This window comes from Mustela nivalis, assembly GCF_964662115.1.
Source record: "Mustela nivalis genome assembly, chromosome: 11".
Taxonomy (NCBI): domain Eukaryota; kingdom Metazoa; phylum Chordata; class Mammalia; order Carnivora; family Mustelidae; genus Mustela; species Mustela nivalis.
In genome coordinates this window covers 85,710,153-85,735,885 of record NC_139030.1, presented here as the reverse complement: position 1 = coordinate 85,735,885, position 25,733 = coordinate 85,710,153, and the positions used below count along the sequence as shown (strand labels likewise).

At 55.6% G+C, this 25,733-nt stretch overlaps 1 protein-coding gene across 5 annotated transcripts in view; it reads right to left on the bottom strand.

The window, feature by feature from the left end:
- Positions 1-2,837: 2,837 nt before the first annotated feature.
- Positions 2,838-25,733, bottom strand: part of CFAP65 (cilia and flagella associated protein 65) — a 36,417-nt gene continuing 13,521 nt past the window's right edge. For all 5 annotated transcript variants that reach the window (XM_082691444.1, XM_082691441.1, XM_082691443.1 and 2 more), the window contains 22 exons: positions 24,346-24,483; positions 22,662-22,907; positions 21,849-22,073; positions 20,734-20,892; positions 20,384-20,534; positions 19,812-19,940; positions 18,767-18,980; positions 18,317-18,445; positions 13,277-13,453; positions 12,905-12,971; positions 12,649-12,759; positions 10,249-10,440; positions 9,989-10,147; positions 8,539-8,682; positions 8,216-8,329; positions 7,913-8,020; positions 5,994-6,038; positions 5,357-5,556; positions 4,938-5,069; positions 3,959-4,435; positions 3,132-3,269; positions 2,838-3,018 (listed from right to left, as the gene is read on the bottom strand). In XM_082691444.1, the coding sequence (XP_082547570.1) occupies positions 2,856-3,018; positions 3,132-3,269; positions 3,959-4,435; positions 4,938-5,069; positions 5,357-5,556; positions 5,994-6,038; positions 7,913-8,020; positions 8,216-8,329; positions 8,539-8,682; positions 9,989-10,147; positions 10,249-10,440; positions 12,649-12,759; positions 12,905-12,971; positions 13,277-13,453; positions 18,317-18,445; positions 18,767-18,980; positions 19,812-19,940; positions 20,384-20,534; positions 20,734-20,892; positions 21,849-22,073; positions 22,662-22,907; positions 24,346-24,483 (3,618 nt within the window). In that variant the 3' untranslated portion in view covers positions 2,838-2,855. The remainder of the gene's footprint in view (positions 3,019-3,131; positions 3,270-3,958; positions 4,436-4,937; positions 5,070-5,356; positions 5,557-5,993; positions 6,039-7,912; positions 8,021-8,215; positions 8,330-8,538; positions 8,683-9,988; positions 10,148-10,248; positions 10,441-12,648; positions 12,760-12,904; positions 12,972-13,276; positions 13,454-18,316; positions 18,446-18,766; positions 18,981-19,811; positions 19,941-20,383; positions 20,535-20,733; positions 20,893-21,848; positions 22,074-22,661; positions 22,908-24,345; positions 24,484-25,733) is intronic.

Below are 25,733 nucleotides of genomic sequence, written 5' to 3'. Positions count from 1 at the left end.
GGAAGATGTGCGGGGGTGGGGGTGGTGGGGGAGGCAGGCCCAACCCCGGACAGGCAAATCATTCAGTGCCAGAGGAAAGCAGCAGAGGGCTAGGTCCAGGACAGAAGCCTGGTCAGGGAGAGCAGGAAGGGGGCTGCACACACCCCCCAGCCTGGGGAACATTGATACCTCCCTCTCCAGGGCTGCTGAGGTCCGCCCCCTCCCAGAACAGTCTGGAATCTGTCAAGCCATCTCACCCCCTCCCCCTCCCTTTCTCTGCAGGGAGGACTCAGCAGATCCCTTGGAGCCTGCCTGCGGGTAGGAGGCTGGGGCTGATGGGGTAGAAGGGACAGGTAGAAGGGACAGGCCAGTACCTCCAGGAACATCCAAGATGGAGCTGGAAGGGACCAGTGACTCTCAACCCAACCCTCGTTCTCTCTCCGCCCCCCCCCCCCCCCGGGAGGGGGGTGACCCCTGCCTGGGTGTGTAGTGGTAGAGTCCCTACCCCATGATGCTTCCTCACCTTAAGGGGAAACTGTAGCTTCTCACTGCTGAGGCTTTCCTCCACTTGCCAACTACAACTAGTTCCTCTCTGGGGCTAGACCAGCATCACCATCCATTTGGGGGAGGAGGAATGGAGGACACCAGAGTCAAAGGACGGAGACTCAGCTAAGGGCTCAGACTGGCCTCAGGCTGCATGGGGAACCCTCAGTTCTAGACTCTGGAGGCAGGAGGCCAGGGTCTAGGGCAGTCTCCACCCCCTCCCCCATGTCAGATCTTAGCCTTTGGAATCCCTGCACAAGGTGGCCGATCTGTCTCATGTTTGGGTTCTCCTGCCTAAGAAGAGGGCCCTTCACACCCACTCTCACCCCATCTGTAGCTGCCTGAAACAGGCAGCAACGGGATTATGGAGTTTGGGAAAGGGGGTGTGCTGCTTTCCCTGGGGACCCCATCTGGCAAGGGCTACTGGACCCTGAGTGTGTCCTTTTCAATCAGTCTGTCTGTGTGTCTCCCACACGGGAAGACAGAGGGGCCAGGGAGATGGCAGGGAGTGAACCCTTGGGATGTCAGCCCCAAACAGATCTGGAGAAGCACACTTGATCTTCACCTGGCCATAGTCCCCCCAACCCAGATTTTCCACAACTCACAGCTACCGCTCCAACCCCTTGAGGGCCTCCAGCTTCCCAGGTCGGGTGGCTCAGAATTATTGCTAGAAGCCAGAAATCAGGATTTGCGGGGCTCTCATGGAGCAAAGGGGAAAACCGCGGAGAGGCTGGGAAATGACTTGCCCAAGACCATAGAAGTCGCTGGGACAGAGCGGGACTAGAAGCTGGGTTTCCACCTCCGGAAGGGCTCCTGTTCCTGCCACAGCCCCTTATGCCACCCGGTGGAGCCTGCTAGGCTGGCCCAAATGACCCGAATCAAGCCGGGCAGCCCATGAGTTTCAGGCAGGACCAGGCAGGGAGGGCGGGCCGGATGGGAGCCGGATCTCCTCTGGGAGCGGCGCGCAGCCTCTCCGACCCGTATGGCGGCGGCGGTGGCGGCAGGTGCCTGCGTGGCGGTCGGGCCCGGCCCCCGGGCGGGTGCTGAGAGGCCACCCCTGCCTCACGCGAGCCGAACGAACAAAACGCTCAGGTCCGGTTTGTGCGAGGGGCTCGTCGCGGGGCCGGAGCGGAAGGCCGGGGGCCTGGCTGAGGCCGTGGGCGATCTCCAGGTCCTGGTCTTCTGCGAACGCAGTGCCACACCGCGCGCCGCTGGCCGCCGCCCTCACCTGCGCGCGTCTGCGGCTGACACGTAGCCGGCCGAGGCGGCACCGCAGGTGCGCACCTGGTCAGCCCCTCCCTTCCTCCCTTCCTGGTCACCCTTCACCTGGCCGGGCCCTGCTTGGTTTGGTCCCCAGCCTACTCCCCGGAGCTTGTGCGGGAGCCTGGGCTCCGCGCGCTCTTATACGGCCTGTTCAGTCCCCGCCCCTACACACACACACACACACACACACACACACGCACGCACACACGCTCACACCTGTCCGGGCGCCCGTTTGCTTGGAGCAAATATTGACTCAGAGGAGGCGGAGCACCCCTTCCCCCTCCCCACCCCCGCCTGGGCTCTGGGGCAGGAGCTCTTCCGAGGCCTTGGCCGCGGGGTAGAAGGGGGGGTGTCGGGGACCTGGGCGCCTCTGGAACAACACCAGATGTCACTTTTCCACCCACCTGCCTGGAAGGCGGGGGAGGAGCTGAGGACAGAGGCCGCCGGGGGGAGGTTAGGGGGAGCGCGAGGTGGGTATCCTAGGGAAGGTGGTTCATCACCTGGGCTGGGGATTCAGATTCGCGATGGGAGTCGCTTAGTAGGGCCTGTGGGCCACTGTCTAGCTGTGACCTCAGCCCGCATCCCAAAGGGTAGCTCTTAGCGCTCTGCGATGTGCCTCGGTTTCCCTTCCTTCTCAGCCTCTTAGCTCAGTCCCCGGAGCCAGACAGATACTGAGAAAAGGCCGGTGGTGGAGGGGGCCAAGCCCAGGAGCAGAAGCAACAGGGAAAGGGGAGGGGTGGTCACCTCGCCTTGCAGCCACCTGCTGCTGCGCGGATACCGCCTGGCGCTCAGTTTCTGTCCGCCAGGCAATGCGCAGCAAAGGCTAATTAGGCCCGCCCGAAGCGCCCTCCACTGGCCAAACCCCGTCCAGCGCCCAGCAGCAAGCGGCCAGAACTCTGGCCCGGCTATGCTGCGGAGTGGAGAGAAGCAACCTCCCCACCCCCAAGTCTGCAACGGGTCGCCGCAATCCACCTCAGCCACTCCAACCATCTGTCCCTCCCAGAGCGCCCTCGAGAATTCCTTTTGCGTCGGGTAAATAAAGTGAAGGCAGATACAGAAGGCTATATGCTTTAGTGGCCGGGCAGTGGAGAGGGGGGCACGGAGGGCCGCAAGTCGGCGGGGCTGGGGTGTGGCATCCTCAAAGAGTCGCTAAGGGGCGGCACCACCAGGCGGGACACCTCGGCCTGCTGCAGCCCAAGGGGCGCCGCCGAAAGCAAGTCGGGAGTCTCAATCCTGGAAGACAGAAAGCCCCAGAGGGAGGTAGGAGAGAGCCTTCGGGCCGAGCTTACCCGCCCCTGCCGCCCCTCGCGGCCCTCGCGCCCCTCCGGCACAGTCGGCGCCCACACCTGGAAGGGCTGAGCGGCGGCAGGGCGATGACGCGCGGCCGCGAGGTGAGCACCACCTCCCCGCGGCTCGCCTCCACCAGGATGTTCTGGATCATGTTCTCCAGCAGCGCCTCCTGCAGGTTGGCGAACGCTGGGAGCCTGCGGGGCGGGGATGGGGGCAGGACGCGGGTGTCAGCACCGCCATCGACAGCGCTCGTGTTCTCCGCGGGCCTCTTCCGTGCTGTGCCGTGTGCGCCCTGGGCTCAGTCTACGTGGATTCTCATCCCACTCCCCGCCCGCCCAGCACTATAAGGCATCCTTGTTCCAACTCTACAGACGCTCTAACTGTGGCTCAAAGGGACCAAGTGGCCAAACATCCTGCCGCTGGAACAAGTGGTGGGCTGGGAACCCAGGCAGTTGTCCGTCCCATCTCAGAGCCAGGTCCCGGGGAGAGGCATCAACCTGTGAGGAGGTGCCCAAGGGACTGGGTAGGGCCTAAAGGGATCCCAAAGCAGACAGGAAGGGCCACAGAGCAGCCCCAGGCAAAGTCCCTCCAGGAAAAGCTGGCACTTCTCTCCTGGCTCTAGAAATCCATTCAACTATGCCCTGGAAGTGGTGTGCTAGAAAATGGTTTAATAGCCGGGTCTGGGAGGGAATAACTAAAGCCCAGATCGGCATTCTGTAAATACCTCGCTGAAGGCCTTAAGGCACCAGCGGGATGTCACTGAACGCTGAGCTGGGAAGAGCCTTGCATCCAGACAGAGGCTGGCTCCCAGCGCACCATGGCCTCCTGGGATCCTTCTGCACACACCTGCCTTGTGAACCCTCAGCCAGGTCTGGCTGCTCACCGGCTGATGGTCTCCTTCTCATCCTGCTCTTGTTCCTCCTTCACCATGACCTTCAGCTGCTGCTGCCACTGCCATTTCAGGGACTCCTGGGATGTGGGCTGCAGTGTGGGCTCAGTCTCCGACCAGGACGACTTCTCTTCCTTCGCCCCCTCCTCCTGCTCCCCCTTGCCTGTCTCCTCCTCCTCTATCTCCTCTTCTTCCTCCTCTTCCTCGTCCAGCTCCTCCTCTTCCTCTCCACTCTCCTCCTCCTCTTCCCCCACTTTCTTGTCCCGCCTCAGTTTGTCCTCCTCAGACTCCTTGTCTCTGCTGGCCTCCCTGCTGCTGGAGGATGGAGACAGGACAGGTGCTAACTGCAGGGTGTTGCTCTGGGCCGTGATCTTGGCTGACTGCTCATTCCAGAACTGGCAGAAGTAAGGCATCTTCTCCACCAGGCTTTGGTCCACGGCTTCATGGAATATCTTGTCTTCTAGCAGACCCCTGTGTGGAAGGCAGGAGGAGGAGGTCCTCCCCAAGATGGCTTGCCAGGGGGACTTTACACCCCCTGTGGGGCTCTGGCTTCAGAGCCAAGCCTCAAGGGGCAGTTCCTGACTTTTGTGTCTACAAATGGGTGATTGGTGGGGGAGGCCAGCCCTGAGTCAGTTGCCCCGCCCACCCCTCCTTTGGAGGAAGGCATCTCTGAGCTCCATGGGATCTTAGAGGCAGAGCCAGGAGGTCAGAGTTACGCAGATAAGGGACAGGAACCCCAGGGAGACAGTGAACTGGCTCAGACCTTATCTACTAGCCCTGGACAGGACAGAACTCAGGATCCAGCCCTGAGGATCCTTCTAGCAAGCTCCATTAGAGCTGCCCCATCCTGCAGGGCCTGGGGCCACCAGTAGAAGGATCTTGTGGGGAAGTTCTATTTTTCAGGAAAGGAAGGGCTGGGACTTCAGGGGCCATGGGTGGACACAGAACTGGCTGGCCAAGCTGGTGAGATCACCTGATGATGGTGGTGAGACAGTCGATCAGGAGCTGCTTCTCCTGCTTGGAGATGGGGGCCCACTTGTCTTGGGCTTCTTCCTCAGAAGACTCCAACTTTTCCTCCTTGTGGTATTTCCTCTTTGGCAGCTCCCTGGAGCAGGCCATGACATTCTGAGTGGCCTGGGAAAGCCACCATGCTGGGTGGGGGGTGTCATGAGCAGTGGCGGTGGCCATCCAGTCAGAACATAGATGAGCTTGGGACAGCCCACCGCTTTGGCCCAAATGTAATGCTATGGCATATGGGGACCAAAGCCCAAACCCCAGGGTCAGCACAGGACCTGGAGAGGCTCCAAGTTGGAAAGGTAAGGAAGGAGGAAGGGCAAGAAGCCCAGGTGGGTTCCCAAGCAGCAGAAACCCCCTCCCTGCCTGAGAATTCACCGGTGCAGGAAGTGCTGGGGAAAGCCAGAGCAGTTGGCCAGGAAGTCGTCGGGGGCATGAGCACGGGCCGTGAGGCTCAAGCACAGCATGCCTGGCGAGGGCGGCTGGGGACGGGGCCACAATATCTTCTTCTTTGGGATCTTAAGTTTCCAGCTGACAGGCCGGTTGAGAGGCTGCTGACTCTTGATGGGGGGCAGCGTCTTTGGAAAGGGAGAGACGTGGATGACAAGGATTTGGGGATGTCACTCCCTCACCGATGGATCTCTAGCCCCCCAACCAGGCCTTTGGAGCCAAATCGAAGCGTGACCCCGCCCATTGGTACTTCCATCCCTCCCTTCCAGGAGGCTGGACCAGCAGTTGGGAGTATCTCTGGGAGCAAGAAAGGGGCACCTGGGTGGCTCAGTGGGTTAAAGCCTCTGCCTTCAGCTCAGGTCATGATCCCAGGGTCCTGGGATCCAGCCCCGCATCAGGCTCTCTGCTCAGCAGGGAGCCTGCTTCCTCCCCCCCACCTCTGCCTGCCTCTCTGCCTACTTGTGATCTCTCTCTCTGTCAAATAAATAAATAAAATCTTAAAAAAAAAAAAAAAAAAGAAAGGACCGCTCAATTTATCCCAAGGAGACGGGGCATATGAGCTCACCTTGTACTTCCTCTTAGGGGCACAGGCTCTACAATATTCTTCTCTCTATGGAAGCAAAGAGACCCGTACTTAGGGTATAAGAAGACTGGAGGGGCTTCCCTCTTCTTACCCTTTCTGCCAACCCACGAGGTGGGGGGTGGGGAGGTGCCAGCAGCCAATGCCAGGACCTGCTGCCCTCCTGATCTCCCCCACCTCCCAGCCACACCTCCTTCCAGGACCTTCCTTAGGGAAGTGCTGCCCGCAGACAAGGAAAATCAGATCACCCAGCTGAAGGAAAAAAAGGAGGTGTGAGCAAATATACGCAGACTGTACCAAGGGTGCTTGTCCTTGTGCCTTGGAACTTTGCAGTTCAGTGCGATAAGGAAATTCTCTCCTTTATTAAGATTTAATCCAGAAATCCCTTCTCCCACACCCTCCAGACAGGAGGTTGTGCCCTCATAGTTAGGCCAGAGCTTCAGAGGGGAGCAGAGCCTCCCTGGGGGCTGAGTGTGGTGAGGACAGAGGTGAGCAAGGTGCAAGAATAGCAGCCCAGGGGCGCCTGAGTGGCTCGGTGGGTTAAAGCCTCTGCCTTTAGCTCAGGTCATGATCCCAGGGTCCTGGGATGGAGCACTCATCGGGCTCTCTGCTCATCGGGGAGCCTGCTTCCCCAGCCCCCGCCTGCCTCTCTGCCTATTTGTGATCTCTGTCAAATGGATAAATAAAATCTTAAAAAAAAATTAAAAAAAGAATAGCAGCCCAGGGAGGCTGGGAAGCTGGGGGAGGAACCAAGAGGGCTGTGTGGTCTCACCTTTACTCTCCGGCTCCCCTACAGATAGGAATAGCCTGCTTAGTGTGTGCTTCCTGGGTACCAGGCACTGTTATAGGCACTTCGCAGGCTTTAACTCATTCGATCCTCACAACAGTGCTGCGAAGCGGACACTATTTTACTTGCATTCAAAATATTTTTTAAACTTTTGTTTTTAACCTTCTTAATATGGAAAATTTCAAATGCATTGGAAAGTAGAGAGAATGTACCAAGAGTCCACCCAGCTTCAACAATCAGCAGGTCACGGCCAGTCTTGTCTCATCTGTGCCCCACTTCTGGATTTTTGTTTAAGATTTGTTTATTTAGGGGCACCTGGGTAGCTCAGTGGGCTAAAGCCTCTGCCTTCGGCTTGGCTCAGGTCATGATCCCAGGGTCCTGGGATCGATCCCTGTGTCGGGCTCTCTGCTCAGTGGGGGGCCTGCCTCCAGCCCACCCCCTATCTGCCTCTCTGCCTACTTGTGATCTCTCTCTGTCAAATAAATAAGTTAAAAAAAAAGATTTATTTATTTGAGAGAGCACCTGCGCATACACGAGTGAGTTGGGGGAGGGGCAGAGGCAGAGGGAGAGCATCTCAACCCCACTCCCTGCTGAGGGCAGAGCCTGAGATCATGACCTGAGCTGAAATCAAGAATCGGACGCTTCCCTGACTGCGCCATCAGGCACTCCTGGATTATTTTGAACTCCATCCCAGATGACACATTACCCCTATTTTATAGTTAAGGGAACAGAGACAATAAGTGACTTGACCAAGATCTCAGAACTAGAAATCTTCAAAGCCAAGAATAGAAACTGGGCAACTTGTCTCCAGAGTCTGCCTCTGAAACCCCTGTCCCACACCGTTTTCCATCAGAAGGTGAGCTGTCTTGCCTCCTTTGGCTCCCCGGTGCCCAGCACTTAGCAGGCACCCATTAAACACTGGCTACACGAGGCTGGGAATGGTCAGCCAGTCTTCTGTGTACAGAACAGCGTCTCTTGGGGAGATGCTCTGCTAATGGAAGCAAGCTGATCTAGGACAGGCTGGCCAGTTTTGCATGTAGAACCACCTCACACCCCCACCTCTCTCCCCTCTGGTAAGGCCAATCAGAAAGATCTGTGATGTTCAAGGCCCACTCACCTTCCCTTTCCTATCTGTGATGGTGAACTCCACTTCCTGCCGTATTTCCTCGTCCTTCCACTCCTGTAGTTCCTTATGGTATTGGTTTAGGAGTTTCTGTCGGTATACCTGTAGCCCAGGACAAGGAGGGAGAAGGCCAAGGTCTGGAGGACCTGTGTGCTGTGGACCCCTCACTCTTCCAGGGGCTGGCTCCTGCCTTTCAGTAAAGGTCTGGGGATCTCATAGACCACCACCACCCCCAACGCCACATCCCAGTACTGAGAGCTATGCTCCATCCCGGCTTCTTTCTGATGCTGGTCCTACCTTGCACACCAGGTCCGTGCTGTAGAAGCTGGCATGCACTGAGGCCTTCAGGGTCACCACAAAGGGAATCGTCTCTTCAGGAGCCACCTTTCCTGTCATGGGACTCACAGACACCTGTTTGTTTGGGGGAAGGGGTCTCTGGAGCTTCACAGGGATGGGATAGAGTGGGATGAAATGGGGTGGGCAGGACGGGGCGGTATGGGATGGGGAGGGGAGGGGCTAGGTGGGGTGAAATAGGACAAGATAGGACAGGATGGGGTGGAATAAGGTGGGCCTGGAGTCCTGCTAGAGGTTCTGATTCTCTGGAAATATGGGACTCTCACCTCCCCAAACTCTAGAGGCTGCAGCTGCCACTCAAAGTCAATTGTCTCACTCTTGGAGATGTTGTTGAGGAACAGCAGGCGGCTGCACTTGCTCTGCACAGGTATGTTTCCCAGGGAGATATGGGACTGGGACAGGAAGACGTTCTGTTTGTGGAGACAACACAACAGCCACTTGGGGAGGTGAAGTTACCGAGTGCCTTCGGCAAGCGTCAGGGTAGGCAGTTCACAGGCATTTGATCCTCACCATGCCCCCGTGATACACGTATTATTGTCGCCCCACTTTACAGCCAGTGCTGCTAAGGTTTAGAGAGCATAAAGAATTTGTCCAAAGGTATCTTATAGGCACAGTGGGGATAAACCCAGACAGTCTCACCCTAAAGCTTATGCTTTTGACCATTAAAATAGGCTTGGGAGGGCTGAGAAATCAGAATTTGCTTAGAGAACTAAAGCCACCATAATTTGAATCCCTGAAGAATGCTTGTAGATTAATGGTGTGTGGGGGGAGATCAGCAGTTGGCATTGTCAATGGGAACAGAACAGTAGGGGCTCTGGAAAGACTGAGGTCACATGGGAGGGACACTTCCTCTCTGTCCAGACCCTGAATGTCTCCAGGGCTGGGACTTTGTCTGGCTCTTCTTTGTGTCCTCAGGGCCTCCAAAGTGCTCGTCATGCAGTTAGAGTCCAGAGAGGGTAGGAGTGGAAGGCTGGACAGGCCAATGTATAGGTGTATAGCAACTGGGTGGCTGTACGGAAGGATGGATGGAGAAGTGAGTGAGCAGATGGTTGGGTGGATGAGTAAATGAGCATGTGGGGGGAGCCTGGGTGGCTCAGTGGGTTAAGATTCTGCTTTTGGCTTTTGGTGATGATCTCAGGGTCCTGGGATCGAGTCCTGCATCAGGCTCTCTGCTTGACAGGGAGCATGCTTCCCTTTCTCTCTCTCTCTGCCTGCCTCTCTGCGATCTCTCTATGTCAAATAAATAAATAAAATCTTTAAAAAACATGAGCATGTGGGCCACTGGGAGGAGATGGACAGCTGGGTGGATGAATGAATGGGTCAGACGTCCCAACAGTGGGGTGTGTTTGAACTAAAGATGGGGTTATTGACCCTAGATATTTTATGGCAAAATCCATCTAGGTCCAGGGAGGGACTGTTCTGTGTGAAGATAATACTTTACAGCCCTAAAATGGGAGAGCTTCCTTCTATCCCTTCCAAAATCCCCATCCCAATTCCCTGAGTGACTTGAGCAGGAACACCTGTGGGCACTAGGGGGCAGGGTAAGCCTCTCATGGAGCCAGTCCTGCCTGCTTGATGGGGTCAAGTTCCAGGCTTTACTTCTGTATCCCTCCCTTATCACCTCTATCACATTTCCTTCCCAACTTCCCTCTGCCCTGGCCCGGGGGGCCCTCAGGCTCCTCCTAGGCCTCAGGCCTTCCACCTCCCTACCCCTACCTGTCCAGGAACCATCAGCCTGGAATGTATGGAGTGGTCGTCCCAAGAGGAGATGTTGTGGAATGGGGCTGTGTCCCCCATGACCTGGGGGTCATAGCCCACTCCCTGGAAGCGGATGATGGCTGAGTTCCATCCCAGGATATGTATGGGTACATCTACCTAGGAAGTTAGGAGGGTGGGGAATGGACTGGTCAGAGCAAGGCTTGCTGAGGGAAGCCAACACCAACCCCCGCCCTTACTCAGCCCAGGCTGCGGCTCACCATGTAGGTCTTGGCCTCAATAGGGGAGAAGATCCACAAGACCTGAGCAGTTGTGCCCGGCTGGATCTCTCCATGGGGATTGAGGCAGCAGAAGATGGGGTGATCGAAATTTTTTTCCTGAACCTGCGACAGGATGTTGGTCTGGATCTCGTATGTCACAGGCACCGAGCCACCATTATACAGTTCATAAATCTGCAAGGGGGGCAGGAATAATGAAGTTTCCACACCAGATCAGGGTTTGCAGCATAGAGAGCCTGGGATTCTATGTCCAAGGTGGGAAGACAGACTGATCTCCATGATGTGACTTTACCACTCCAGAGCCCCCTAACCACCTCTGATTTCCATTATGGCCTGATCATCCAAGAAGTATGTAACTGCATTTTCAGTCTGGGACATTTTAGGATAACCTGTAATCCTTATTTGCTATTCATTTACTTTTGTCAAGGTATAAGACAACACTAACACTTGTGTCTCTAGCATGGGGATTTACAGAACTGTCCATGCACGCACCCTTCTAGCCCTTCAGGCTCTCGTTCTAACCCTCCGGGAGGCTGCCACTTTCCACGTCTGCCCTTAGAGGCAGTCCTGCTTAAAGGCAGAGGAGGGAGGGGAAGGAAGCTATGATGTCCCCCAGGACTAACTCCAAAGTGTGGGAATCACAGAATGTCCTGGAAGAAACCCAAGATCTTCTGGTCCAAGCCTTCATTTTAGGATAGGAAAATGGAAGTCAGAGAGAGCAAACAGTTCATCTGGACCTAGGTCTTGTCTCCTCATCTTTCCCAGCACGCACTCCTGAATATGCTGATTTTATTTCTCTAGCCTGGGCCACGTCCAAGCTTCAGACCTGGTATCCACCTGGTATCCGACTTCCGCTTCCCAAACCCTTCCTGCCCCCTTGCCAGCCACTGATCGTCTCACAGACATCTCAAATTTGGTAAAAACCCAACTCTTCACTAGAAAGCCTATTTCTACCTCCCTACTGCCTCGGAGTGCACCTCCTTTCAGTAAATGCTCCAACTAGGAATTCATTACAGCTCAATCCCTGTCTTTCTCCTACGTTCTCAAGCTAGCCCGAGCAAGTCCCTACGATTTTGCCTCCAAAAGGTAAATTAAATCTGTTCACTTCTACTTCTGCTGTCCTCTCATGGGTCCAGGCCACCGTCTATCATCCTCTCATGAATGAAAGAGGAAGCTTGGCCAGTTCTGGAGATTGCTTGGAGGCATAGTTGGGTCTCCTGGCTCTAGATCTGGGGGCATTTTCCAGTGTCTATGTTCAGGACCCCACAGGGAAGTGGTCTAGTCTCTCAGGAAAGCTCTCCAGGGGGCACCAATCAGTGCTTTCCTTTTCAAGGACCTGGGCCTCTGTAGCCTTGGCCTGGTGGGGGGCAGGGGGGCTTCCAGGAAGCCAGTAGGGTAAAGGATGGTCTCCCAGGTCCGGAAAGCCCATTCCTCTGACTCTAGGCTGCACGACCAGAGACTTCTGTTCAGAAATACAAGGATTTCTAAATGGTTAGAAATTTCACAGCTGGGGCACCTGGGTGGCTCAGTGGGTTAAAGCCTCTGCCTTCAGCTCAGGTCATGATCCCAGGGTCCTGGGATCGAGCCCCGAATCCAGCTGTCTTCTCAGGGGGAGCCTGCTTCCCTTCCTCTCTCTCTGCCTGCCTCTCTGCCTGCTTGTGATCTCTGTCTTTCAAATAAATAAATAAAGTCTTTAAAAAAATGTTTAAAAAAAAAAAGAAATTTCACAGCCATGACATGTTTGGGGAAATACTACATCCCCCTCTGGGAGATTTCCAGTGTACATGTTCAGAGCAAAGGAATCCAATTCCCTCCACTTGATAAAGAAAATTCTATAGCTTCGCAAGGATTCATAGTCTAGTTTTTCACACTTCAGAAAAACGTCCTTCCTGGAGCAGCAATTTTCAACCTGGGGCTGAGACCTATTAGTAAGCAGGTCATGAAAGCAATTTAGCAGGTGGAACAGAAAAAAGTAAAAATGGAAAACATCTGAACACTTTGCATGTAGTAGTGTGCATACTAATTTGTGATATTTTGTTTTAAGTATATGTTGCGTACTTATGGGATTATTATCCAAAATATATTCGTGTGATTCCTGGTCAAAGAAGTTCAAAGAATCCTATGCTAGGGGAGAGAACCCCCTGCTTTTGCATGAGAACATGGGAATGAGGCAAAGGGCTTTGCACCAGGCACCAGGAAGCAGAAGCCTCTCATCTTGGATCATTCTCAGTTACCCCAACTCAGTGTTTGACCTGTAGCCCCACCTCTCAGCGTGAGGACTTCTGGAGGGCAAGGTCTTTGTTACCCTGTAGAGGGCTGATGCAGATACACACAGATCAATGCTTAGGCTTCTTGGTAACTGGGACAACGTAGACCACTCACCTGCCTTGGGGGCAGTGTGTTGCCAATGGGGACAGGGACGAACTCGTGGCTAGTGGAGGTGAAGTGCACGTACTTTTGCTCCAGCTTCACTGTCACACCTATGAAATTTAGCTGGAAATAGAAAGCCCATGAGTAGCATCCTTCCCCAGGAGGAACAGAAGCACCCAGCCCAAAGTTCTGGACCCTAGATCCCCAGGGGCACAGTTCCCTGCTCCTCTCTCGGGTGTCCAGGACAGAATGAGGTCGAGGGTCTCACCAGGATCTCCCGGCCGTGGGACACCTTGAAGAGCACTGGGAGGCGATCAGTGCCAATGAACACGTGGCTGGAAGGGAGGAGAGTCTGGGCTGAAGTTACAGAGCCCCAGTACCCGCAGGAGAGCAAAGTGCCTGTAGCTTTGAGGGGGCCAGCCCCTGGGAGAGTGTGGAAGGAACCCCCCCGAGCTGGGATAGGGCAAGAGAGACATGAAGCCTCCCTGCCAAGTGGTTGGACAGGGTCCTCCCTTGGCGGTGCGCACCCTGGTGGTGGAGTCACCAGAGTCCAAGGAGGAGCTACTCTGGGAGCACAGGGAAAGCAGGGGGTGGGGTGGGTCTCCAGGACGGGAAGTGTGGACAGGCATGGGAGGAGCACCTGTATTTGAGTTCCACCACCTGCTCCTGCCCAGGACTCAGGCTCCCAGCCTTGGGGCTGATGGAGAATACGCAGTTGTCCTGCACACGCATTTGGTGGAGCTCAGTGGCGTCAAACTCCGCTTGCTGCGCCCACAACTCCATGTCAATCTGCTGGTCACTTGGAAAGAGGAAGGCCCTGGAAGAGGGTGTGCAAGCCTTTTAGAACAGAGAGGTGGGAGCTCTACACAGCAGGCGGAGTGGATGGAGGCCTCCCAGGAGACCTCCCCTACTCCCTCCCTCCCCTACCCGATTTGGCAAGCTGCCCCACACGTGGCTGAGAAAACATGGCTCTAGCGGACTCTCACTTCATAACGACCCCAAACCCAAACCCAGAAATGGCAGCAGGTCCTTGGTGATGGAGTGGAAAGTGGAGACTGGGGCTTCCATTGTCAGGGACAGGAGTCAAGGGGGACAACCCGTGTATATGGGTAACTTTGAGCTAGCTAGTCACTAAGCCCAGGGGGATGGTTGTGTGACAAAGCCCTTAGGGAGGGCCATTTGAAGCACCTACAAATGCCGGCAGCACATACCAGCCCCCCTCCGTTCAGCAGGAGGGTGTCTAGGCCAGTGTGAGCCTGGGGCGGAGAACAGATGCCCCAGCAGGGCTGGTGTTCTCGAATCTAGAGCAAGTCTGGGCATAGAATTCATGTCCCCCAAATGCCTCATGTTGTGAGAAAGTGCATACTGCCCTCAAGCTGGTTAACATAGCGAGAGGTGAAGGGGTCCCCGAGTTATAATCTGAAAAGGAGGACCCCTCTGCTTGCAGATACACAGCAGAGAACTGGCCTCAAACTGGGCAGATGGCAGGAACAGGGAGCAGTCAAAGTGGAAATGCTCAAAGAATGGAGGAAACCGCAAACCTAGACTCCCTTGAATCAGTCTTTTTTTTTTTTTAATGGAATTTTCTTTTTTTAAAAAAAATTAATTAATTTATTTATTCGACACAGAGAGAGAACACAAGCAGGCAGAGAGGCAGGCAGAGAGAGAGAGAGAGAGAGAGGGAAGTAGGCTCCCCGCTGAGCAGAGAGCCCGATGCGGGGCTTGATCCCAGGACCTGAGATCATGACCTGAGTTGAAGGCAGAGGCTTTAACCCACTGAGCCACCCAGACGCCCCTCCCTTGAATCAGTCTTAAAATAGTTTCACATCAGAAATGTGATAAACATGGGGTGCCTGGGTGGCTCAGTCATTAGGCTTCTGCCTTCGGTTCAGGTCATGTTCCCTGATCATGTTCCCTGGTCATGTTCCTGGGATCGAGCCCTGCACTGGGCTCCCTGCTCAGCGGGAAGCCTGCTTCTCCCTCGTCCACTCCCCCTGCTTGTATTCCCTCTCTCGCTGTGTCTCTCTCTGTCAAATAAATAAAGTAAAATAAAATAAAGGAATGTGATAAACAGTTCCACTCAACACTGGAAGTTTTGAAAGAACAGACACCTTCAAACAGGAAAGGAGAGAAGGCACGGCTACCACTTTCTGCTGTGGGAATTTTGACAGCATCTACTAGAATAAAAACTGCATGAGCCCTTTGACTCGGGAATTTTCTCCTGGGGAACTAACCTGCAGGAATAAAGGTATGCGTGCACATGCTCATGCTGACACACGTGTGCACAGCAACACACACACACACGTGCACACGGATGTTTGTTACAACTTTCTTTGTAGTGGGGGAAAGAAAAACCCCTGGGAACAACTAATGTCATCCAATACCGGAGGAGTTTAATAACTTCAGGGCCATTCATATTACAGAATATTATGCCAAATATTACAGAGAAAGAGTTAAGGGGCGCCTGGGTGGGTGAGTGGGTTAAGCGTCTACCTTGGACTCAGGTCAGGGTCCTGGAATCCAGTCCCGCATCGGGCTCCCTGCTCATCAGGGAGTCTGCTTCTCCCACTTCCCTTCCCCCTACCCCTGCTCATGTTCTCTCTTTTGCACACACAATCTCTCTCAAATGAATCAATAAAAAATCTTTTAAAAAAGAGTTAGTTTTATGCACTGATCTGCATTGATCTGAAGGGAATGTTATGGGCGTAATGCTGAGTGAAAATGTTAATGATCTAACAGAAAGCAGTATGCACAGCATCGTGCCAATACTGTAAAAAAAAAATTCAAGGGAAACAGAATAACCCTGGGCTGTGTTCACATGTGGATGGCACAGGGGCTGGGGGTGGAAGCCCCCCACAAACCCTCCATCACCCCCAGAGGAGCAGACATGCAGCGGGAGCCGGAGAGTTGCTTGCTTTGTGTCTTTTGACAGGTGAATAAACTGCTTCCTCACTTCATCCAGGGGATACTGATCAGCGGCACAAGTGGAGATCTTGCTACTTTGGGGTTATCTGGGTAGTTTCGACACCTCTGTTTCCCTCGCTGCCCTTGCTCAGTCCCCCTCCCAATAATCCTGACCCCTTTTTCCCTGCCAGTCCCTTAGTGGGGGCGCCCTTGCTGGCTCCCCTGCCTCAGGCTCCGAGGCCATTTCTCTCCCTGCACTCCACACCCTAGACCAGAGTGGCAGGTCTCGAAGGCAGATCATGTCTTTGTCCCCTGTCCCCGTTTCATCACCACCATGCCCTCAGGAAGAAGGCCACACTCTTAGGAGAAAGGTCCCGATGCCGTGGCCCTTGTCTGCCTTCCCAGGCACATCCGGGACCCCATTCTCCTCCTCTGTCAACACTCTAGGTGGGCTGAGCCCTTTTCTCTTACTCATGTACATACCAGGCCCTCTGTCTGGAAGGTTCTTACCCCCTACCCACCACCATTTTATTTAAAGATTTTATTTATTTGTCAGAGGGAGAGAGAGAAAGCAAGCACAAGCAGGAGGAGCAGCAGGCAGAGGGAGAAGCCGGCTTCCAGCCGAGCAGGGAACCCAACAGGGACTTGATCCCAGGGCCCTGGAATCATGACTGGAGCCGGAGACAGATGCTTAACCGACTGAGCCATCCAGGCATCCCTGTCTGGAAGGTTCTCTGCAGCCTCTCTGTGTCTTCTCCCTAAGCTGCTGGTCTAGCTCAGTTGTAGCTTTCTTCAGCCCACATCACCCTGCCTCAGACCCCTGCAGCTCTTGGGGGGCCAGGCTTGGACCTGTCGGCACCTCGATTCTGAGGGCCATGTCGGGAGCCTGGGCCTAGAAGGCCCCAGTAAACGTTTAGCCAAGACTTAATGAACGCAGGGACCAGGAGGGACCAGGGACCAGGAGGTGTTAGCCTGAGTATCTGATGTTGGTAAGGCCTTCCACCTTCCTGGGCCGGAGCAGAGGCATCGGGGGAGAAGACCCGGAGGGAGCGGGGAAGGCCACTCTAGGCTCCTCTTCCCTCCGATGCTCCCCCTCCCTCTTGGGGTTCTCGCTCTGTCCTGCCTGCGGCTGCCTCCAGGCCAAGTCCACACTCCCCATTTCTTACTGATCTTGGCAGGAATAAAACCTTCAGTCTGTTCTTTATGAGCTCAGCAAAGACCAGCTAGAAGTTTCAAAAATAGCCTTCTAAGAAATTGAAAGGAAACACAACAACACAAAAAACCTAGGAGAGTCAAGCCTTCCAAGGAAGGTTCGCTGTGCTTGGACTCCTGGAAGAAGCACGGACTGCCTTCCTGAACCTCAGATGATCTCCTGATGGATGGGCTCAGCTCAGTGGGCCCCTTGCCTGGGTTTCCTCCCACCTCGGTTTCCAGCCACCTGGACTCTCTCCACAGAGAGTGTGAGCTGGCTTGCTCCTACACAAACACACTTGCATGCATAATCCACCAAAATACCCTGTTCTGCGCCAGGATGGACTAACGCCGCTTTTCCTGTAGTGCCTGGCTCCTGGCCACACCAGTAGCCTCAGGGAATGGTGGATCTGGAGCTCTGGCGGGCCCCGGGCCTGCTCCACCTGGCTAGCAGCCCTGTCTGCCAAGCTTCAAGTCATCAGGGCCAGGAGCCCTCAGCTACTCATAGTCCTGGCCCTTCTCAGACAGGAGCCAGCCTCCCTGCTTGCTTCCCCTCCAGCTTAGCCCTCACCCCAAGACTCTGCTCAGGTAGGAAGGTTCCTGAGATCGCAGAAACACCCCACCCCAGCCCCCGCCATGCCCCTGGTCATCTCTCTCAAGCCTGACCCCAGTGGGTACACTTCTTTGTCACTTCCGTTTAGGCAAGAAAAGTTAGAAGTCATCAAAAGGAAATTTACTAGGAAGTCGAGACGCGTGGCAGCGGTGGGGAGGAAGAACAAGAAAAAGCTCTGGCATGGAAACAGGATGTTTATTGGGCACAAGTTTGGGCCCCGACAGGAGGAAAGTCAAGCACAGGAAGGGCCATGCTTGGCAGGCTCAGAGCTCCAGGCCTGGGCTGCTGTGACCAGAGAGGCGCAGCTTGCCCTGTGGCCGGCCTCCAGCCTTCCCACAGCCCACGTGACTTCTTCAGCCACGTCTTCCTCCCCAACACCAGCTTGGTGGCAGCCTGTCCCTGTCCTTCCCCACCAGAGATCTTCACTCAGCCCCATACAGGCTTGGCCTCCCTGGACTGAAACTCTACTGGGGGTGCCCCACTGCCTAGAACAGTGCCTGGGACATGGAGGCACTCTGAAGACTTCTTGCCATCTAACTGGTACCACTCTGGCTTTGAACCCGGCTCTGCCTGCTAATGGATGAGTGGCCTTAGCCTCCATCTGAAAAAGTCAGCAGAGGAGGGTTTTTTCCCCCTGGGGTTGGTGTGAGGCTTGGAGGAGAAAAGTCTCATAAATTGGTACCTGGCACACAGCAGGAGCCCATAGGACAACTCTCACTCATTAAGTAATTAGGATGACCATGCCAGTCTCCATCAGCCTCTCCCACTCTTGAGCCTAAGGCCATGTCTCCGGGCAGTGACAGGTTTGGAGCACTGAAGGATGATCCCAATCCCACACTGGCCTCCCCACCCCATGAAGGAGGGGATCCACTGCTCACAGGCACCAGACAGCTAGGTCCACCTGGAGCCAGAGATGGCCTCCAGCACCTGCCTCCCGGGCCCCCCCAGCAGCCCCCTCCCAGCCCCCCATACCAGTCCAGGGACACCACTCCACGGTTCTTCAGGGCCAGGAGCACCACTGAGGGTGGGGCCTCCATTGGCGCCGCCCCGAAGTTGAAGTCGAGCTTCAGATGGGTGAAGACAGTGGGGATCTGGCTTGTGCTGTGTGAAGCAGAGACTCAGACTCAGAGACAGAGGCAGACAGTACGGAACCCCTCACCAGGGGCGGATGGCTGGCCAAGCAATCATCTTCCTGTCGGTGAGAATTGGAGAATCTGGGACTCGGGGACTGGGGTGGGCTAGCATTTGTGACCTTGAGCTCATCCCTGACTTCTTCAGGCCACTCCAGAGATGGAAAGAATTTGGGGGGGGGGGGATGGGGAGACACTCCATAGATAGGTCCTGGTGCCGGGGGGAGGGTGTGGGCAGAGAGCTCCAAGAACACCCCAGATAGACCCTGCCCCCGCCCTGAGCCCACCTCACCTGTGCTGGGTGGGCACCTTGTAGGTGAGCTCTTGGGGGGTGGGGTCACGCTCCAAGTAACTGTTGAGCGTGTCTAGGGAGAAGAGGCGCCACAGGTGTTTCCGGGTGATGCCCTTGGCGCTGCCCACGGGGCAGACATCCAGGATGGAGAGCAAGGGGTACACAGCCATCAGGAAGACGCAACACAGCTCCTGCCTCTTCCCAGCCTTGTTATCTAGGGGAGAGAGGTGTGGACGTGAGGAGTGGCCTCACCTCTCTGCTGTCCTGGGCCCCAGCATGCAGGCTGAGCATGTAGGATCCCTGGCCACCTTCCCAGGACCCTTGTCAGGAGGAGCGGATATCTCCCAGGCTCTGGGACCTTTCCAGAACAGCCAAGCCTCGTCTGGTACTTTCTATGTGTCAGGCATTGTCTGAAATGCTCTGTGTGCCTTGTGGTGCTCACTGGGTGTTGTCGCTTGTTTGCACACTGACTCTCACTAATGGCTTTATTGAGGTAGAATTTATATATCATGAAATTAACACTTTTAACCCATACAATCCAGATTTGTCCTGTATTCATAGCTGTGCCACCATCACCACTATCTAATTTAGAACATTTCCATCACCCCCAAAAGAAGCCTGGTACCAAAAAGCTGTCACTCCCCGGTCCCCTCCCCCGACACCATCCCCCAGCCACCACTGATCTACTTTCTGTCTCTATAGAGTTGCCTGTCCTGGCTGGACATCTCACATAAACAGAATCATACAATATGTGGGGTTTTGGTGATTGGCTTTTTTCACCTGGCGTAACGTTTTCAAAATTCATTCATGGGGTAACTAATACGCATCAGCCTTTTTTTTTTTTTTTTTTTTGCACATGTGCACACACATACATGGACATCTGTGTAGACGGATGTGGTCATTATGAGGCATACACACCAGTCACCCCAGCACATCCCACCATGCTAACGCACACCCTGCTGGCACTGTCTGGATCGCTGGCACCCGCCCACCCCAGGTCCTGCTCACACAGTCCGCCCCCTATCCTCTCAGGTGGCCCACGTACCTCTGTGCGAGAGGAGAGCATAGCTGATCTTCCAGCAGTACTGGGAGCGCTGGTGGGGACAAGCGGTCAAGCAGATAGTGTCCTGGGACCGGGGTGGCAGGCTCCCCTCTGTGCGGTCCAGCTGCAGGGCTGCTCAGGGATGACCCCGGTGGGGTCAAGGACAGAAGAAGCCCTCAGTGCAGGCCAGAGAGTCCCAGCCTCTCCTCCTGCTCCTTTCCACATACCCTCCCCTGGGCGCAGAGTACTGGCTAGAGAGCAGGCCCAGAGCCAGGAAAACAGGGAGCAGAGTCCCTCTTCCCAGAGCAGACAGAGGAAACCACGTTTTGTGTCACTGGCATCTGCTAAGCACTTCACTCTGCCTTGCAGCCCTGGGAGGCAGGTGCTGGCAATCGTCCCATTTTATAGATGAGGCAGCTGAGGCTCAGAGAGTCACCCACCCCATGCCACACATCTAAAAGGTGGAAGCACCAAGTTTTAAGCCCTGCTCTGCCTTCCGCCAAAGCATGATCTGGTTAACCATCGTCCCTCCCTGCTTGCCTCCCTGGCCCCAGCCCTGGCCCGGGCTCGAGTACCAAGAGGCCCGTTGTCCACGACCTGAGGGCTGCACTGCTCCAGGAACAGGCGATAATAAAGGGTGCAGTTGCCATCATTCAGAAGCTTCAGCGATCTGGACTGCTTGCTGTTCACCAGCACGTTCCCGAATTCCAGCTCCTTTTCCTTCACCTGAGGGCCAGAGTCAGCCGGCCACAGCCCTGGCTTCCCCACCCCTGGCCTCAGAGAATTGATGAGGGAGTACAGGGCCAGAGGGCTGGATGGCTCCCATCCCTTGCCCTCTTGGAGTCGGGCACCCTGGGGCCTTCCCTCCCACCTGTGCCCCGGCCCGCAGCTCCCCAGCCCCACCTGCCAGGGTTCTCCTACTCACGGAGAGGCTGCTGGTGATGCCCATGCCCACCAGCCTGAGCATGTAGTGGGTGGTGGCGGGGGGCTTGGTGTTTGGGGGCAGATCGGCTTCCCAGACCCACATCCCCACTCGGAACAGGTACTTGGTCTCCTCCAGAGGGCTGAAGGTCCATGTCAGCGTCTGGGGTCACAGAGATCATCCCTGCGTGGGGTCTCCAAAACCCCTTGCCCAGACTCCTGGCCACAGGAGATCCCACAGTGGGGGACCAAGCTATGGTACCTCTGAGTGATAACCCTGTGTTGGGCACTTCCCACACATCGGATTTTATGTTCATTCCTTCAGCCTCTCCATCCTTTATCCCCACGAGGTAAGTGGTATTATTTAGTACCTCATTTTCTGATGACACACCGGAGACAGAGAAGTGGGGTAACTTGCCGCAGGTCACAAGGCTGACGAGGGGTTTGGTGGGAGCTGGAGTGTGAGCTCCTGAAGCCAACTCCAGAGCCTATGCTGTCTCTGGCCTCCCTGACTACCACCTGGGTTCTTCCAGACACCATGTGTTGGTGGTTCTGGTGTCCGGCCTCCCCAACTTGTCTGTATGGCCCTAGACCAGGAAATGGGGCTCTGCTAGTTTGGGTCCCAGCCAGTACCCCCCTTCGGACTGCTGCTGAGGACTCCCCTTCCTCACGCCTTCATGATACGCACCCACCTGGCCCCAAACCACCTCGCAGCGATCTTGCAGCTTTGGGGACCACGGATGGAGAGAGGACTTGCCCCTTGAAAGTGTTTCAAGTGCCAGCTCTCCACCTCCTCATTTGTAATATTCATAAATGGCTTTCTCTTCTCTAAGTTTCAATTCTTCTTTGTAAAATGGGGGCTAAGACCATGGCAGCTGTCCCACCTGCTTGTAAGGCGGGGGAGGTGGTTATGGAATAAATGGGAGGGTGCACACTATAAGTCCGGCCCCCGGAGAGGCGTGAGTAAGAGATGAAGGTGACCTTGGATCTCCTTAGAGACAGCAGCCCCAGCTCAACGTAGACTCTCTCCAGTGTGAGCCTTGGCTGTGGGCAGGGTGCGGGGAGCATGCAGATGGGAGCACAGGGGTGGCGGGGGCAGCAGCAGGGCGGGGCACTCACAATGCTCTCGCTGGGCTGGATAAGCCCCCGCACAGGCTGGACGGCCAGGATCTTTCCATAAGGTTGGGAAATCCTCCATTCAAACTCCAGGGGCAGACGCGAGGGGTTACGGAAGGTGAAGAGGCTGGTGGAGGAGCAGCCCACCCAGGTGGGCTTGAAGAACACGCTCTTAGAGGTGTCCAGCTTTAGCTGTAGGGGCTCCTCCCGGCTCTGCATGCTTACCTCCTAGGGCCGGGGGAGGGAGGGCAGGGACCGGATGTCACTCCGCTGCCCCGGCTCCCCCAAATGTCTGAGAGGCCACGGGTGGGCAGCTTTTCCCCTGGGAGGAAAGGCAAAAGGCCCTCCTCCAGCCTGGGCACAGGCAGCTTCTGTCAAGGCAGAGTAGGTGGAGACCGACCCAAGAGATGGTTCTTGAAAAGAACCCAGGGACCGAGACAGGAGGTACCGATCATTTCATGGGCCAGATGTGGGCCCACCAGCCTGGCTCCTTTTCCAGCCCAACCCCACACCTCCCTCTGCAACCTGCAATGAGTCTTATTTTGCCCCCACTCATTTCTTTGGGACCTCTGCATCCCTTTTCTTGTCCCAGACACCTTGAGGTCGACATGCTGGGCCTGAGGGTGGGGAGCTCTTCACAAATGGGGCCAAGGGGTCTTTGCCCTCCTAGGGCACTTCCTGGGGGGAGGGGAGAGAAGCAGCCCCTTGGCTACTTTAGGGGAGATTTAGAGGCCAACCCAGAATCTGGCTTTGAGAAGGAAAGCCCCAGACTACGGCCCATTCCTCAGGACCCAGTCCCCTAGCCTTGCCTTTTACCTTGAGATACTGGGGACAAAAATTAAACTGTAAGTAGAAAAGGTGTTGCTTCCAGCAGTTGCCCTTAGGGTAGGTACAGATGAGGAAGATCTGGTGGGCCCTGGGGGCCACGAGGCCTGAACTGGGCCGCAGGGAGATGTCTGAGCTGCTCTGGGGGGCCAAGTTGAAGGTCAACATCATGGAGCCTTTGTTGATCAAGAGCAGGCTACGGTAGGAGGGTTCACCGGCGGACACTGCAGCAAAGAGCTGGGGTGCACAAGAGGGATCCACGCTCAGATCTATATGCTTCCTCCTCCCTCACCCCACTGACCCACACGTGAGCCACATCTCTCGGTAGTCCAGATGCCCGGGGGCTCAGGGAAGTCTGTGTGGGCTTGGCTGGGCCTGTCTTCAAGGAGAGCCAAGATACCTCCACACATCCCAGTCACTCCCCTGCGAGCAGGGAACAGAGGGACACAGCTTGGCACCAAAAAATGATTCTGTCCTCCAGAGACCTCCAGACAGGGAGAGGGAGCGGCCGTAGGGAAGTGAGCCCAGGAAACAGTCATCTGAGACTTCCTCCGCAGAGTTAAGGAGGTCTTTCATTTTAGGGTGCCCACAAGTCATCCTTTGGAGAATTCACTTTCAGAGATCCTGGTCCAGAAGCTCTGGGATCAGCAGTCCCTTCTAGATAACTCTCTTACAGAGAGCTGAGAGGAACCCCTTGGCCCCTCTTTGACAAGGGGAAAGCCCCAGAATTCCCAGCTTCTAAACATTCCTGAAGCGCGGAGGGTATGATCAGCTGCAGGGTAAGAACTAGGCCAGCCATATCGTATAAGGCCTGAGATCTCGGACAGGGCGCCCACCCAGCTGGGACAGACATGCCCGCCTGTGAGGTGGCGGGTGGGCGGGGGGTTGGGCAACACAGGCCCAGAATCAGATGGACAGACGTAAAACACTGCTGGGATGGAACCAGCCATGAGAAAGAGACGGGGGTCAGGGAGGGGAACCCCATGCAGTCAGGAAGGGACTTGAGCTGAATCTCAGGTGGTGAAGTCAGGTGGGGATTGGAGAGCAGAAGTGCAGCTGGTGGGGGGGGCAGCACAGGGCCCTGGAGGGGTGCCTTTCCAGCAATATGAGGCATGAGGGCAGGGGAGATGGACAGAAAGGATGACAAAGGTCAGGGAGACCGGGAAGAGTTGTGGAAGGAGAGACCAGGACTGGAACTCGGTCGTCTGGGTCCAGGCTTGATGCTTTTAAGCCTTCTGTCATCTGGCTGCTCGGGTCAGACATGACCTCCAATGGTTCTTCGGAGAGGCCTGGGAATTATGACTCAGGAAACCAAGGGTCTGGCTCTGTGACCCACAGGAGCCTGGGCAATCTCCAAGGCCAGGGGCTCATGGTGGGAGGGTCAGATCCCTGAGCAGGTGCTTAGCAAACAAGGCACAGACAAATGAAGGAGCCAGAGAATCTTCAATCTCAGTGCGAGATAGCCGGCGAGTATTCCAGATGGAGCAAGGAGCGGCCAGGGGTCCGAAACCAGACTGGCCCCCAAGAGAGCCCTCCATGCCCGGGGAGCCATGCGGTGGGGAGGGTGGGATGGCCTGGGAGGGTGTTGGGATGTATGCAAGGCCGGCAGAGTATGGACCGGACCAAGGCCAAACTCCCCTGTCCTACCTCCCACTGCCGCTGGGGCCATGCTCACCTTGGGGGCATGCAGAGAATACTGAGGGACAGGGTGTTCCAAGGCAGCACGATAGCTGTGGCCTCGTGCATGGACTGTCAGGCACCAGGAGGGACACACGGTGCAGTCCTCCTCGATGTTATTATAGCTCTGCAGAACCTGCACAGGGGGCCAGACCAGTGGACGAGCTGAGAGTCCCATGTCCGACCCTGCGGGGCCCCCTATCCTGCCCCACTGTGCTACAGGAGTCCCACACCAGGCACAGAGAGAAGACAGGGTCTCCCTGGGAAGACAGCGCAGAGAACAGAGAACAGAGAACAGAGAACAGCCACCTTAACGGCTCTGACCACAGGGCACAGGGGCCGTGCTCGGCACTCCCGCAAGGAGGCTCTGTCATAACCACAGCAGCAGCAGGCTGGGGCCGAGGCAGGGGTGTGAGGACAGCATTTCTCCTGCAGGAATGTGGCGGCCTAGAGATGCGCCCGCCAAAAGAAACAGGACACGAGCCACGAAGGCAAGCCACAAAGGTAGTTTTACGTGTTCTAGCAGCCAGTCTCAAAGTGAAACGACGTGCCTCCAGGCGGGAAGAAGTTAGAGGCTGGGCTATCAGCCTCCCTGAGGATATCTCAGAAGGAGTCCCCTAATGGAAGGTGGCAATCTCAGCGATATGACTTATTTATCCCAACGGATCCCAAATCTTACCACTTCAACCCAAAATCAACATATAAGTGATGCGTGAGATACCTTACATTCTTTTGGCGCTAAGTTTTTGAAAGCCGGTGGGTCTCTTATGATATATCTCATTTGAACTGGCCACCTTTTGGGTGTTCGGTGGCCATGTGTGGCTGGTGGCTGCTGTAGCAGACAGGGCCGGGCCAGAGCCAGTAGCCTAACAATCTGGATGGGTCAGACTTGGCAAAGCCAGGTGTCCACAGCCTTATTCCTAAATCCTCCATATCTCCCTGCCCCCCACCCCCCGCTGCCAAGATATTAGAGCGGAGGCAATTAAAGTCTTAGCTTTGGAAAGCCTTCTCAAAAGTTCAGATATGGCCCCACACTTTTAGATGAAAAGACCAGGGCATCAGGGACATTAAAGGACTTGCCCAGGGTCACAGAGCTGATAAGGGATGCTAATTTCTCATTCCTGGCACCCTGGCCCCTGGCAGAGAATAGCAGCATAGGCAGAGCCAATAAGGAAGGGAAAAAGCAGGACCAGAGATGAGGGAGTGACCAGCATCTGTGACCAAGAGGCTGGGCTGAGCACAGCCTATGGTCCAAGTTCCCTGGCCAAGGGAGGTCATGCTAGAAGCTCCCCCCACCGCCCCCGCCTAATTATCCGGCTCCCCTGACTTGGTCTCCCAGGCTCTGGTTCCTGCCCATAGTTCTTCTGGATGGACCACTCCCTACTT